We start from the raw sequence: 15,390 nt of genomic DNA, 5'->3' as shown, positions 1-15,390 counted from the left end.
TTTCAAAAATCAAAAAATTTGCTTATTCTCAAACTTCAGACTGTGCCATCACGAGACTTCTCTGCAAAACTACGACAGCGTTTTTCCAAAACAGAGATTTGAATATGTCGTCAACGACGCTCGCACCTGGACTCGCGCGGAAGGTGAAAAAGGTACTGGACACGCGATTAGATGGACGCGAAACTGTGGCGTGTTTGAAAGCTTTGTCTGAATTCTACATCGAAAACGATCAGAGCGCGCGCAGAGGTTTACGGTTCGCCATCGAACGGCGAGGGTTGGACATCAATAACGAGTTCATTCACGCGTCTGAATCTACGCAAGGCACGCTCAAAGCCGTAGACGACAAGTTAGACGCATTGACGCAGTGTGTCGATTCTATCGAAGAAGCGTTGGAGAAGAAATCGCAGTCCACTGTGGCTTTACTGCGCGAAACGGAGAGCGCAAAGAATGATCTCGCACGAATTCAGTCGAGAAGCAAAGTTATCGACACGTTTTTGAGAGATTATCAGCTGAAAGAATCGGAACTGAACGCACTCAAGGAAGATATCGATGAAACGACTGAGATCGTCGGTGGTGTGTCCGCGTCGACTTCCCGCGTCATAACACCTCTATTTTATAAAGCACTCAGACGAGTAAAACAAATCCATAAGAATTGTGCCCACTTGCTTCGAACGCAACATCAACGTTCGGGCTTAGAGCTCATGGATGTTATGTCCGGTCACATGGACCAAGCGCACGAAAAGCTTTGTCGATGGGTTCAAAGTGAAGTGCGCATCGCGGCTGAGAACGAGTTTGATAATACCAGTAGCTTTTCCGCGGACGCAGAAGAGCGGCTAGAGCAAGTCGCGAAAGCACTGCGCGTTTTACGTTCCAGACCAACGTTGCATCAATATTGCGTAGAAGAGATTGCAAGAACACGACACAATGCGTTGTTTCGTCACTTTATTGCAGCACTGACTCGAGGAGGCCAATCTGGAAAAGCTCCGATCGAAGCACGCGCGCACGATCCGGTTAGATATATTTCTGATATGCTTGGATGGATTCACCAAGCCGTGGCGAACGAACGCGACGTATGCAACGCTTTGTTTTTAAGTACAGATGCATCGCTGCTCTCCGACGAAGAGGACGAGAAAGATGCGAACAATACATCTAGCACGAGAGATGACGCAAACTCTGGAAGTGTGAAGGAAAGCGCAGATACAAGCGGCGAGCTATATGACAACATGGAGGGAATCGCGAAGGATACGATGGTTAAGATAATGGATGGTTTATCGCGCCCGTTAAGAGTTCGCGTGGAGCAAGCTTTAGCTGGAACACCGGATGCGTTAGAAACGTACAAAATTACGGGAGTTTTACACTTTTACTCTGGAGTTTTAGAACAATTGCTTTCGTTGACGACGGCATCTCCCTCCGAAGCCGAGAAAGGTTTGGTCGAAGCTGTCAAGGTTTGCGCGAAAGCCGCGCAAACGTCCTTTAACGATGACGCAATAGTCAAGGGTGCTGCAATTACTCGCAACCCACCAGTACCGCAAACAGGATTACATGCGCCTCCAATTGTACAAGAACGCTTGGAGGTGGCGATTTCTATTTTGAAAGCTGCTTCATCGGACGTTCCATCGAGCGGCGGCTTATCGGGCAGAGAACAGAGCGGAATCAACGAGCACGGGAATGCTGGAGCGGATAAAATCATCGTGAAAGTATTAGATGCCATCATTGATCCAGTCATTGAAGCGTGCGAGTTGGGAGCGAACAAGTTGATCGAGGTAAATTCGACCATCATCGGTGGCTCCAAGACTGTGCCATGGGCCGCAGATGCCTACGTTTTAAATTGCCTTGGAGCTTTGCACACTCCGTTAAAGCAGTATCCGCTAGCACAAGCGAAGACGCAAGACTTGACGAGACGCATTTCAAACACGGCCACAGATGTCGCCGATAATTACGCGGAATCAATCTTAAATGCGTGTGGTCTTCTCGACGTGCTCGAACGAGTTTCTTTGTATCAAGAACGTTCGTCTGGCGTGATGTCTCACGATCCGAGCTTGACTTTAGATATCATCTCTAAAGCGTTGCAAGGTTTAGTAGAAAGTGCCAAGGATGGCGCCCCGGATTTTCAAGAAGTTCAATCACCTCGAGTGCGATTGGATATCCAGAACCGGTTCTCGAATCGTTTGATCGAAGCGTACACTCGCGTATATATCGCCGTCTTGAATCCAAACGCTGGGTATGGTTCAAACGAGCGGGACCATATCAAACACGCGCCAGATGCGTTGAGTACGATTTTCGGCATGTAATATTATTAGCACACTTAGAAAAAGAAGAGAGCAAAGATAAAAAGGTACTGGTACCGGGTATTAATGAAACTATTTATATATGTAGTACTGCAGTATGTATGTACTTACTCGTACCATTATGCGCGCATTATTCCCCGGAACTCCCCTAACCAATTCAAACCCTAATACCGATCCCCTAAATTTTCGTTTGATATATTTCTTAAATATAACCCAATTTGCAATCCCCTAATCCGGAACTCCCCTAAATTTTTCACATAACACAAGTCAGGTGAAATCCACTTATATCGCAAATTTACGAACTAAAAACTCGTTCATTGACGCGTAATCATGTGTTTTACGCCTTGGCGTATCTGGCCTGAATCTGATTTCACCAAGAGATACAAACGCTGGTAGCAAAACAAGTGAAACAAGCGGCAGCGGCTTCAAAGACGAACGCGTAGAGTCTTTGAAAGATGCTCTGCGCGTGGCGAGGAATGAAATCGCGAGACAGGAGGATGTCATGCGTACCATGGAAAACGAGCTGGAAGATGCGAGAGCGGCCACTGCGCGAGCCGCTTCGATAGCAGTACGAAACGCCAAAAAATGCCAAATCAAACGCGACGAACGATGAAGATGAGAATAAAAAGCACGATGAAGAAGAACGGTTACGAGCAAAGAAAGAGAAAGAAATGTTGGAAACAGAACTCGCCAGTTTAAAAGAAAAGTTGCGGAACGCAGTCAAGAAAGGAAAAAGCTACGAGAGTGACGTCGAGCGCTTGACTCGCGAATTAGCAACCGCAAAAACGACGCAACAAAATATAACAACAGCAAAAGGAAAGAAAGGAAAGAAAGGAAATGCCGGTGTTGTCCCGCCTCCTTTAACAACCGAAGGTTCTTCCGAAAAAGCAATGGAGACGATGAAAAAGGAGAAAGAGGAATTGCAGCGTAAATTTGAAAGCGCATCGAAAGAGTTGGAAGATTTAGTCAGCAAGAACTCCGTGGCTGCGCTCGATTCGGAAGGATTGACGCAAGAGCTTACGATTGCCCGGGAAGAGAAGATAAAGAGCGAATCGCAGGCGTTTTAAAATACAAAGATTTGTGCGAAGAGTCGAAAGCGATGACGAGCGACATGGAAGCGGCGGTAGCGAGAGGTGCTGCAGCTGCCGCATCGTCAAACGCGAAGGCTTCCGCTGCAGAGAAGGCGAAAGTTGTAGCCGAGAACCAGCTCGCTGAGCTTCGAGCGCAACTCAATCTCATGGATGCTACCGGAAGAGAAGCTGCCGCTTCGATTGCGCATCGAGACCGAGCGCGTCAAGCGCAAGAACGCGCAGAGTCCAGAGCTGCTGAAGCAGAGCAAAGCGCCGAGGAAGCAAATCAACGCGCTGAAAGTGCGATCCGAGAAGGTGAGGAGCGAAAACGAAAGTTTGCGCACGTACAAGTTCAGTTCAAGGATACAGAAGAAAAACTTACGAAAGAGATTGACTCCTTTAAAGATGAAATACTCGCGATGAAACAGTCGCTCTCTCAAGTCGCGTCGGCGAAAAGTGCTGCTGAGGATCGCGCCGAAGGAGCACAAAATCATGCGGACGAAATTGAAAAAGAACTCGAAAAAGTGAAGAAAGGAGAACAAGAACTGATATCTGCGCTCGCTCAAGCGCAAGCCGAATGTATCGAAGCGAGAACGAAAGCGAGTGTTTTGGAGGAAATGGCGGCTTTGCGAAAGAACAATTTTGAAGCCGCGACGACGGCTCGTGTGCCCCCTTCTTCTTCATCGCTCAATTTGACGACGGTGACGGAACCGCAAAATTCAGAAACAAACCGACAAGTAGATGCGAACAATGATTCAAAAGCAGAAACTGAAGCGATTCGAGCGCGCATATTCACAATTCTCGGTAAATTGAAAGGTCAAGTCGATAGCAACGGCAAGCCTTTGTTGAGCGTGAAAGAAGCGGACCAATCTATCTGGGGATGGCTAGGAACAAATACGAACGAAAATGAAACGAAAACCTCGCCGCCTCCCGAAGGCGAAGGTAGCTCGAGCGTGGATGACTTATTGGTTCACTTGGAAAGCTGGGCGAATGATCAGGGCGAATCATGGTCTGCCGAGCTCAACGCGCAGTCGCGAAAAGCCGCAACTGATGCCATGCGTAAACTCAAAGAGAGCGAGAAAGAATTAGAAGAACTTCGTTTGGAATCGTCTCGTTTCAAACAACAAGACGCGGAGCGTTCGAGCGCAACGGTGAATGCCGCTGCGAAGCGAGCAACAGAGGCTGAAGAGAAGTTGAATGCGCTGAAGAAAAAACTCGAGACGCTTGAACAAAGAAATAAAGAGTTAACGTGGCAAATAAGCATGTACGCTGACAATGGAAACGCGATGAATACATCGGATCCAAAGTTTGGATCGCCTAACAACACGACACCAGCTGTTGGTATCTTGAAGCAGCTTATGCTTCAGTGCACTGCGCCACGGAGGGAACAACAACAGCAACAGCATTAGTCGGTGACTTTTTCTGACGTCCAACTGACATTTCTGACATTTTTTTTGGACGTCCAACTGACATTTCTGAGACGAAACCAAAACAAGGCGTAGCAAGAGAGTTCACTTTACAGACGAAAAATGGTGCAAGACTTCAAGTTGAAGATTTTAGAAACATGCCGCCGATAGTTTTACAGCAGGATATGGAGTACGAAAACTAAATAAATTCCTTTTATCTACATTTTCCACGCTTGGTTTTATACTTTTTTTTCACGCTTTCTCTTGTGGGGTGTGCCACGGAAACCCTAAAAGCGTGAAAATTCTCCTCCCTCTGGGCCCCTCTCTCCTCCCGTGTTTTTGTTAGTTTTTTTTGTTCGTCTCTTTCGCCTCTCACACGACCATCACAAAAATACACGGAAAAAAAGTTGACACTCTCGCGACCATGGACGACGGCGCCCGTCACGGTTCGCGCTGAAACTCGAATATATTCCGACCATTATATCGGCCATGCCATGGACTGAACGGCGGCTACCAGAACGCCGGGACGCGAATATGCGGCTTAGCCCGCACTCAGAGACTCCGAATTGGCGAACGAGAGAGAAAAAGAGAAAGAGAAGGAAACATGCACGATCACACGTGCACACGAACGAGAGCTTTTGACGATCTGACGCGATCGTTCTCGTCAAAACATAAGCTGTGCAAAATGTAGAAAGTTTCAGCGTCAACGAGCAATTCCAATTGGGGTACCTGATATAACTGTTTTAGGCGCCGCCTATAAAATTGAGCGTGTGCGTAAGCGACAACGCTGCAAACTCTATCGGTATATCTCGAATACGGCGCAAGCGATCGCGATATTGGTACCAGACGAACCGTCGTGAGTGTGTTTACTCGAGATGTGACGCTCAGTCGCAAAAAAGAAGCGTAACCGCGTCATTCACGCGGATTTGTGTTGTGAAGAATTAACCGCGTAATTAAGCGTAAATAATCAAAAAGGTTGATCATTGCTCTCCATTGCGTGCGTTTGCGTGCGTCTCTCTGCGCTGTTATTACAACTATTTAATCTATGCGTGTATATCTAATCCTCCTCATCCTCCTCCTCATCCATCCATCTCAGCGTCGCCACTTGCTGGCGTTGTGGATAACGCCGGCCACTCTTCTTCGAGTGTTCGTCGTAAAATCGACTTCGCCTCGTCGACTTGCGGCGTCTCGCTTATTTCTGCGCGTTTCTCCTTCAATTTTCTCGCAACGCGCGCAAACTCTTTGGCAATGAGCTTCTTCACTTCGGCGTCTTCGATGCGATCGAACGATTTTCCCGGAGCCACCTTTTGCAATAACCGTTGGTTAAATTCCGTGGCGTCGGCTCCGTCCAACGCGAGACGCAAGGCCTCGAACTCCTTCTTCGCATCTGACTTGTACTTTCGCAAGAGACCCATGTGTTTCTTATATTCCTCCTTGCGATTGGCATCTTTCTGGAGTTCTTGTCTTCGCGCTTGTCCCCACTCGCAGGTAACGTAAGGAAGCTTTTATCGATGGATTTTCGAGTGGCAAAACGATAATCGTCAGCAACAGCGGCATCAGCGAATTATCGTCGACATCATCGAAAGCAAAGCAAAGTTTGAAACACGTCATCGCGTTAGCCTTTAACGACGCCTCTTCCGTCGAAGCTGAAAGAAATCGAACCCGGAAAATCGGGTGTTCACTTCCACTACCCGACGGTCATCGCCGATCCGTATTATGCTTGCGGTGGTAACAAAATCCGAATAACGTCTATCGACAGGCGAATTTGGCGGCATTAATTGAAGCGAAGAGAACATGCGCGTGCTTAGTTAAAGAAGAGAACAAACAGATTAATAACAAATAACATTACCAATCGCCTTTCGCCTCTCTCCCTTTGCGACGTTCCGGAACTCCATTTTGCCGCCTTTTGAGCTGGGCTCGGCTGTTGTCGCAGCACTTGGAGCAAAGAAGAAAGCGATCGTTTCCGACCTGCCAGAGTTTCCACGCTCCGGGAGTATTGGCAGGATCGTATGCAAGCAGACGGCAATTAACGCAAACGCGTTTGAGGCGAAAAAAGTGTGCATCTTGAAGGCGGTTATAACACGATTTGCAACACCTGTCGTTCTCGGAAAATTTGTTTTTCTCGGATTCCGGAACGCGATACGTAGCTCGAACATCGGCTTTTCCTTTGTGACACGAATACCCGTCAGCGTTAACGAAGCAACACGTGACGTTCGAATATTTGAAGTGTCTATAACACGTGTTGCAACACTTGGCGTTCTCGGAAAATTTGTTTTTCTCGGATTCCGGAACGCGATACGTAGCTCGAACATCGGCTTTTCCTTTGTGACACGAATACCCGTCAGCGTTAACGAAGCAACACGTGACGTTCGAATATTTGAAGTGTCTATAACACGATTTGCAACACCTGTCGTTCTCGGAAAATTTGTTTTTCTCGGATTCCGGAACGCGATACGTAGCTCGAACATCGGCTTTTCCTTTGTGACACGAATACCCGTCAGCGTTAACGAAGCAACACGTGCGTCCATTGAAGTGTCTATAACACGTGTCGCAACACTTGGCGTTCTCGGAAAATTTGTTTTTCTCGGATTCCGGAACGCGGAGGCGAGCTTGAACATCGGCTTTTCCTTTGTGACACGAATACCCGTCAGCGTTAACGAAGCAACACGTCGTTCTGACCGGAGATCGCCGGATCTTTCGACGCTGATTGGCGATCTTTGTCGCAGGCTTCCTCTTCTTCAGCACGTCGTCCTTCTCCTCCTCGTTTTTTTCCTCCTCCTCGTTATTTTTCTCTTCCTCCTCTTCTTCTTCCTCGTTTTTCTTCCTCCCTTCTCGTCTCTCTTCGCTCCTTTTCGGCAGCGTGCGTTTGCGCACATTTGTCGTCTTTGTCGTAGGCTTCCTCTTCAGTATCTCCCCCACGTCGTTGTCGTCGTCGTCGTCCACGTCGTCGTCCTTCTCCTTCTCCTCCTCCTCCTCTTCTTCCTCTTCCTCGTATTTTTTCTCTTCTTCTTTCTCTTCTTCTTCTTCTTCTTCTCTTCGTGCTTTTTCTTTCTCTTCCGTTCGCTCTTCGTCGCGTACCGCCCCAGTGTTCGAGATCATTTTCATCAGCGTGCCAAATGGTTTCCAGCCATGGTTGCAAGCGCCGCACATTAGTATTTCGTATTTCCAAGATACAAAAGTGTGCGATTTTTTTTGTGCGTTTTTTGTGGTTGCGTTTTTCTCGGAACCTCGTTGACACGACCCTCGGGAAAAACGCCTTTTTTTTTTCTCGGAATCCCAAACGCCCCAAACTCGAGTTTTTTTCTCGTTTCTAAAAAAACGCTTCTAAATTTAGTCATTAGTCAAAAAACGATCATGCCCTCCCGTCGCAGAAAGCGAGAGTCAGGGGGCGAGAACGCGTCAACGAACGTGGGATCGAACTTCATTAGTGATACTACCGATATTGAAGATGATAATCATGATGATAACAATGATGATGATATTTCTAATGAAGAAGAAGAACAGGTGAGGGATTGCCCAATGAAAAAACTTTCTGTCTCGAAATCAGAAGTCGGTCAACTCCTAGAGACTTTGAAGAAGATAGATACCGATGCGCAGCAAGACTTTAACAACGAACTCCTCGGGGAGATTAAGGCCGTTTACGACCGTTCCACGCGCGATCAAAACGCAAAGAAAAGCGACAGTTTTGTGCTTGAGATTTCGATCAACACTTTCGAGCATTCGGTATGTGATTTGCAAACTTTTCAGGATCGCATAAAAGTTATGGACGAAACAGCGCAGGAATTCGTTGGTGTGCTTCAATTTAGCGTGGTATTGGTGGCGGCGTGCAGCTCATCGATTGGTCAAATGTTTGATTCGTCAGAAGAAGCGCAAACACTTGGCGCGCTTAAGTCAGAAATTTTAGATTTGCTAAAAAAAGAAACGCTCCAGTCATACGCGACGATCGTGGTCTTCGTCGTTAATTTTTTTCAAACTGGAGCGCTCCTTCAATTCCTCGAAGCGGAAAGGTCGCGAGTGCGTCTGTTACGCGCTTCTTACTCGGTGGAAGACAATTGTTGCAACGTTGACGGCAAACGAAAACTTTTTCCACAAATCGAGCATGGCGAGCTCGCAAACGAAAATGGGAAGTTTTTTGGCATTCAAGTAACGAACGAGCGATTTAAGGATATGATTCAAAAACGCATGAATGCTTTAAATAATGCTTTAGTTCGAGAGGATTTACATTTCCAGTTTCATTTGCGGTCGCAAGCGATCTTGTCTTTGGTGGATGATTCACTTGGAGCGAATATAATTGGCGGATTTCATCATCCGGCCGCCAACTTATACGAAAATGTGGAGCAGACGTACGGAGAATTAGTTTACGAAAAAACCAACTTCGACGTCTTGGAAACTCCTGAATTGTCAGATTGCGGAATTAAAAATCGTCCAACAATAAAACGTCCAACAATCGACGAGAATCGAGAATCAACGGCAATAGCAAAAGCAACAGCGAAATTTACAGCGTATTTGAATTTGGTCAAAACGGAGAAAGTAACGGACGAGCGATTCGTACTGAACGAGAATCAAATTAAAGTAGCCGAGCGAATGTTTTACGAAGTTACCCGAGAGAAATTTGCATCGATCGTGAATCCAGAACCGTGTCGATCGGGCAAAACGAGAGTCACTGTTCTTGTCATTTTGTGTTTGCTCGAATGGATTTTTATTGGAGCGAATAAAGATGATCAGATATTAATAATTTCGCCGTTAACCGCCACCGCCGCGTTCAATGAGACATTCACTTCATTTAATCGATATTTTCATTCTCTCGGAGTCATCAAAGAGCTTTGTAATGGGGTTCAGACAGTCCCGAAAACTCCTATTATTTTCGGGACGCTGCAAAATGTGAGTAAGTTCAAATCGAAGAAATTCCCGCTCGTCGTAGTCGACGAGTGTCACGAAGTCTACACGAAGAGTCAGCAAAGACAAAGCGAAAACAACGGAGAGAAAATCATGGATTTCGTGCAAAAGATATGTAATGATTCTTTACTGCGTATTTTCATGTCTGGGACAATCATTACGAATGGGATTTGCGACGTGTACTGGCTCGCGCGCCTTATGGGATTTGAAGTCGGAGCGTACGACATCTTTTACGAAAATTTTTCAGTCGTAATTTCGCGACTCTTTTTGACAGACGCGATGAAGTCGGGAAAACGCGATCTTTACCGACGCCAAGGATTACAGCAATTTTTCAAGCTTTATGAGGCGTTTCTTCATTGCATCAACCGAGTGCAAACGCCTCTTCCGATGAATCGCTTCTTTACTTTTGTGTTTCGAAAAGAAGATGTTACTCGCGACGATGACGACGGTGGTCGCAAATACATCACCGACGAGGCGGTAGATGATCACGATGACGCCTCGAGTGATAAAACGAACAAATACGGCAGTGACGACGATCTCGAGAATGTCGCGGACGATATAGTAGAACGAGGAGGAGGAGGAGGAGGAGGAGAAGGAGGTGGAGGCGAAGGAGAACAGCCGACGAACGATTACGACTGCGATCGAGTGCTAACACAAATCTTCCAAAGCGATTCTTATTTTCATACCAATTTTCTTACGATGTTTCTGAAACGTCTGCACGCGATTGCGCCGTTCGCCATGAAGCATCATGTCGAGAATTTTATACACGCGATTGAGGACTTTTTAGATAAGGCAGACGTGTCTGAAGAATTGCGAAAAATGGCGAAGGAACGATTGAATATTTTTCAAGGTGTATTGAACAACTGCTCGACAATACATCTTAAAAATTCGTTATCCGCGACGATTCGCGTGAATATCGTAATCAATAGAATCCTTGACTTCGTTGACGTTAAAAAGGTGAAAGTAGTCGTGACGTGCGATTCGGTTGAACTCCTTCACGCGTTTGCTCAAAATCTGAAGGAGAAATCCGAAACGTTGCAAAAGCACGGAGAATCAATTTTGTTCCTCACGAGCGAGGACGCGCCACGTACAAAGGATCGCAACGATATCATAGATCAATTTCGAACGGACGAGCAATCGCGCGTTCTGTTTGCGTCTCAAATTGGGTCCGCGGGTGTATCCTTTGCGCCATGCTCTGTGCTATTTAAGTTGGACGTGGGGTACAAAACACATCTCGAGGAGCAAAGTAGCTACCGTTGTAGTCGTTTGCCCAATCCGGATGATGCGAACAACGACGACAACGCAGAAAAGAATTGCCATGAAATAGTAGTGACGAGTATTGATGGCAGTACTCGTGTTTTTCTCAACGAGTTACTCGCTGGATTAAACAACTTTAGCGGCGCCGGTCGCCGAGACGGGAGTTCGTACATGGAGATTGTTAGAAATGCAAAAAATTTAACTCTGATGAACCAAGCGACTCGGCAAATTAATGGCACTGATGCTCATGACATTCTACTGGAATACATGAAAAACTTTTACGCAAAATGCGTCCAGTTGCACGCGAGATTATTGACTGAGGAACAAAACAATGGCGAAACGATGGCGATCCTTCGCATGGACGAAGAACAATTCCTCGAAGCGATTTCTGCAACTCCTATGCCGTGTGACGCTAAGAAGAAGATACAAATCAAATCTAATAATCGCAGCGGCGTTGGCGGCGGCGATGATTGTGTTGGTGGTGGTCGTGGTGGTCGTGGTGGTGGTGGTGGTGGTGGTGGTGGTGGTAGTGGTGGTGGTAGTCGCGGTGGTGGATTTCCAAAGATGGAAGTCAGTGAAGGCAGTGGTTTGGGGTATATCATGCCCTATTCCAATGATGGGAAGACCGTCGAGAATAGTTTGTGGGGAGTTCTTGATAGTATTGAAAAGAATTGGGATTCTGGCAACGAGATATCCCGCGAGAGTATTAAAAACGCGATCGAAACACACAACGCGGAAGCAGCATCTGTGGCAGCGTATGAAATTTCTCAAATCCAACAACAAGATGGAACTGACGCGATGATGAAGAAAAATTTTAAAGAGTTGGCGGCTGGCGATTATCCTCTGAAGTGTGAATACAAAAGCAATGTGTGGGAGAATTGGCAGGAGAATATTCCATCGTGCTCTAGACACGACAGAACTTCGGGTAATATGTTTCATAAGCCTCAAGTAAACTCGAAGATGATGATTGGTATCGCGTGTGAACAAACCGCGCTCTTGGCGCTGTGCAAAGAGAAAAATTTGAAAATCGTGCGCGAGTACGGCGGTTTTTCATTCATGCACCAGAAGTACAACGTTTCGTATTCGCCCGATGCCGTCGTCTATAGCGAAACAGACAAAAAGTTGTACGTGGTTGAAATCAAAACGTCGTCGAAGTTGACAAGCAGCGCGTTGCTTGGAATCAATCAACGCGTGCAATCTGGGCGAACGCAGTTGCAACTGGGTATGCGCTTGCTCAACATTTGTCAATCTGGGATTTTAGTTGATTTTGTTCTGGACAAAATTACGAAACGGCAATCGATGAGAATTGAGTACTTTGATATTGATTCGAAAGTTTATACTAGAGGAACAAGAAGAATCGAGAAAGACCCCCAAGAATGGTTCAAAGTATGTCACGAAATGACGAATGATAAAGCCTTCACGGGTAAGGAAAAAATAGAAAATTGGCGTTTAAATTTAGATGGTTGAAATTTATAACAATATAACAATATAACAATATTACAACATGTTCAAGCAGATCATCTACTATATTGTTATACTATCACCACCTGTTTTTGAAAACACTCTCTTAATACTGTGGAGCGTTAGAGCGTTCTTACTTTTACTTTCGTATTATTAGTCGTATTTTTGTGACCCTATACTTTTGGTGCAAAACGAGTGGTTGCGCAACACCAAACGATTGAAAGCGCGGGAAGACGCGCCTGATGGACGTAAGATGCACAGACACGCGCTCTTCATACCTATGAGCTCCGAATTTTGAATCCGGCGCGCTTAAAAAAGTACTGGTGTCTCCACTGCTCCATTTTTCCTCTCTTTCTCGTATTTTCGATTGTAATATTGTTATGTTGTTATACATTTTTTGAACGCTTAGATTGCCATCCTTTGTTGAATTCCTCATTTTCGTCTCTCTGAAAAGACACGCGGGAACAAAACAGGTTTCCTCGTCACAACTCACAAAAAAAGAACGCACAAAACGCGCGCGTATTAAACACACACGGATACGTTTAGGAGTACCACAACGAAGGAGGACATCGTAATCGTCACACCTCTCACTACTAATTGCAAATACAGATTTTGCGCTTAGAACGCGCGCAAATTTAGTGCGCGCGTGTCCCCTGGGTCTTCTCCGGCGGCGGCGTGGGGAAATGGGGAAACATAAACGTCAAAACGTTATCCAAAAACGTCAGCAAAAGAACTTCACGGCGCTCATGAAAAAAAAGGAAAGAAAAGAGAGGCGAAAGAATTTGACGGAACATCGCGCGCAGTTGCGCGAAAATAATTTCCTTGGCGTCTTCACCAGCATTGCAGAGTACACCCGCCGTCAAACATTCTCGTTAGCGACGAAAGCACTCGATGTTCACTCACACGTCCCCAACGAGAGTTGCTTTGTTGATTGTTACGTTGAAAAGACGGGTTATTTGTTGAAACGAGAACGAAAAAAAAGTTTTACTGGATACGAATGTATCGTTGTAAAATTTAACAAAAAAATTACGATTGAAGAATACTTGGAGCAATTCCTCGAAGGCTCTCAAGAGTTTGAACACGAACTACGCCGTCTTGCTTCCGCGCAACGACGTTTTATTGAACCCGTGTATGCGAGACGAAATGAACCAAAGGCTTTCGATTTTCACTGGTCGAGCAGAGATGGATTTTTAATTTTGGCAATTCACGACATTCTCCAGAGCAACGCTGCTAATCCTTTTCGAATCATTACGCAATATGGACAGATCTTCGATATCGACTTCTCTCAGCTCGAATGCTTGCGCATGCTTCCAGAAAACAAAGTGAAAACAGCTGAGTTATACTCTCACATTTGTTTGGAAGAAACTGAAATTCTGAGATTTCACACGTCCGTTTCAGATTGCTTGCGCGAGCGCACGAGTTACAATTTTCGCAACGGCAAGAAAGGCTTAGAATGGTTTTTGATTGGATTCGCGAGTGGGTCTTGTCAAGATATAGTGCACGCGGCGAAGGTGTTGATTGAGCGATATCCAGAACGATTTGGACCGAATGGGACGTGTTTTCTGCGTTGCGTTTTACTCGACGAGAAGTTCAAATTCAGAGCATTTAAGAGACAAAAGCTCTTCAAACATGCCAATCGTCTCGTGTATTCGGGCAGTACGGATACAATTGTAGTTTCGTCGATACCCATGAATCATCAAACGAACGTATTGAGACAAATGAAGGAGTTGGAAGGGTTTGTTGGACGAACGCTTTTCAATTTTGTGCGAGCGGATTACAGTCTCTTTACGCATTGTTATCATTTTTATAAGATTCGATTCCAGTGTTTATTATTCACTGCAGGTTTAAGTTGCACGCCATTCTCGCGGCTCAATACGACGCCGAAAATAGGGCACGAGGAAGGACTCAGTGCCGGATGTGATGACGTGCTCATTGTGTTTTCTTTCATCGCAGCGTGCGCGTGTTTGCTTTTTGTGGTTGAAAATACGGGTAGTAATACTAGCAAAAAAACGAAGAATAGAAGACTCGCCACGCAGCCGTGCATGCAGGCTCTCGCGGATTATCGAACGACGTTCACGCATTGCGCGATTTCTACAGAATTCGAGGGTCTTCCGTTCGTTGATGACGACGATGATGACCCAACGATCCGGAAAAAGACGGATTGTTTTTCCAACGGACATCGAGTCCCCCACGGTTCCTGCGGGGAAGAAGATTTTCTCCTCTCGAACGGGACGAAAAAGAAATGGACGTGCGAGTTTAAGCATCTCACGAACAAACACACCGAGTTACCGAATGCTTCAGCTGCTCGTTCCTTGTGGCCTTGCAATTTCTTTCGGGCGTTTTGTTCGTCTCTCTTGTACGTTCTCGACGGACTTCCACTCGGACGTTTGCGCGAGTGGGGGCGGGAAGACGAGAATCACGTCAGAGAACAAAAAAGAGTCTTGTTAGAAGAAAGGTTTGCGTAGCCTTTGAAACGTCCAGCGTTAATCATCCATTCGAAAAAAGTACTCGAAGATATCGAAGCGGGGGAGAATTGTACGACGAAATGCGTCTTTAGATGTTTAAATGTAGTTTTGCAACCAAAAACTCGGTTCATCTCGGACGGTTTAGGGTGAAAAACGCTACGGTTAGGGCCGGAAAACGGGTACACTACGGTTTACGGCTGTAAACGCGACTGTTTGGGGTTGGAAACGCGACTGTTTGGGGTTGGAAACGCGACTTTATGGGGTTTTGTAATATCATGTTTGAGGTTTAGGGTTTAGGGTTTAGGGTTTAGGGTTTAGGGTTTAGGGTTTAGGGTTTAGGGTTTAGGGTTTAGGGTTTAGGGTTTAGGGTTTAGGGTTTAGGGTTTAGGGTTTAGGGTTTAGGGTTTAGGGTTTAGGGTTTAGGGTTTAGGGTTTAGGGTTTAGGGTTTAGGGTTTAGGGTTTAGGGTTTAGGGTTTAGGGTTTAGGGTTTAGGGTTTAGGGTTTAGGGTTTAGGGTTTAGGGTTTAGCGTCTGGATGAACTTGGTC

At 46.0% G+C, this 15,390-nt stretch overlaps 6 protein-coding genes across 6 annotated transcripts; 4 read left to right on the top strand and 2 right to left on the bottom strand.

Moving 5' to 3' along the window:
• Positions 1–104: 104 nt before the first annotated feature.
• Positions 105–2,291, top strand: Bathy03g00060 (predicted protein; the record flags this gene model as incomplete). The annotated part of the gene is made up of 1 exon (XM_007514311.1): positions 105–2,291. One exon carries the CDS (start codon positions 105–107, stop codon positions 2,289–2,291), a length of 2,187 nt encoding a protein of 728 aa, XP_007514373.1.
• A 668-nt stretch (positions 2,292–2,959) lies between these two features.
• Bathy03g00050 (predicted protein) lies at positions 2,960–4,767 on the top strand (the record flags this gene model as incomplete). The annotated part of the gene is made up of 2 exons (XM_007514272.1): positions 2,960–3,348; positions 3,396–4,767. 2 exons carry the CDS (start codon positions 2,960–2,962, stop codon positions 4,765–4,767), a joined length of 1,761 nt encoding a protein of 586 aa, XP_007514334.1.
• A 1,076-nt stretch (positions 4,768–5,843) lies between these two features.
• Positions 5,844–6,179, bottom strand: Bathy03g00040 (unknown protein; the record flags this gene model as incomplete). Its single annotated transcript, XM_007514029.1, has 1 exon — positions 5,844–6,179. One exon carries the CDS (start codon positions 6,177–6,179, stop codon positions 5,844–5,846), a length of 336 nt encoding a protein of 111 aa, XP_007514091.1.
• Positions 6,180–6,609: 430 nt separating this feature from the next.
• Positions 6,610–7,914, bottom strand: Bathy03g00030 (unknown protein; the record flags this gene model as incomplete). Its single annotated transcript, XM_007514372.1, has 1 exon — positions 6,610–7,914. One exon carries the CDS (start codon positions 7,912–7,914, stop codon positions 6,610–6,612), a length of 1,305 nt encoding a protein of 434 aa, XP_007514434.1.
• A 204-nt stretch (positions 7,915–8,118) lies between these two features.
• On the top strand, positions 8,119–12,384 carry Bathy03g00020 (unknown protein; the record flags this gene model as incomplete). The annotated part of the gene is made up of 1 exon (XM_007513852.1): positions 8,119–12,384. The coding sequence occupies one exon, from the start codon at positions 8,119–8,121 to the stop codon at positions 12,382–12,384; it is 4,266 nt and encodes a 1,421-aa protein (XP_007513914.1).
• Positions 12,385–13,061: 677 nt separating this feature from the next.
• Positions 13,062–14,843, top strand: Bathy03g00010 (unknown protein; the record flags this gene model as incomplete). Its single annotated transcript, XM_007513858.1, has 1 exon — positions 13,062–14,843. One exon carries the CDS (start codon positions 13,062–13,064, stop codon positions 14,841–14,843), a length of 1,782 nt encoding a protein of 593 aa, XP_007513920.1.
• Between the last annotated feature and the right edge of the window lie 547 nt (positions 14,844–15,390).

This window comes from Bathycoccus prasinos, assembly GCF_002220235.1.
Source record: "Bathycoccus prasinos genomic : Chromosome_3".
Classification (NCBI taxonomy): Eukaryota; Viridiplantae; Chlorophyta; class Mamiellophyceae; order Mamiellales; family Bathycoccaceae; genus Bathycoccus; species Bathycoccus prasinos.
This window is presented reverse-complemented; position numbering and strand designations above follow the sequence as displayed.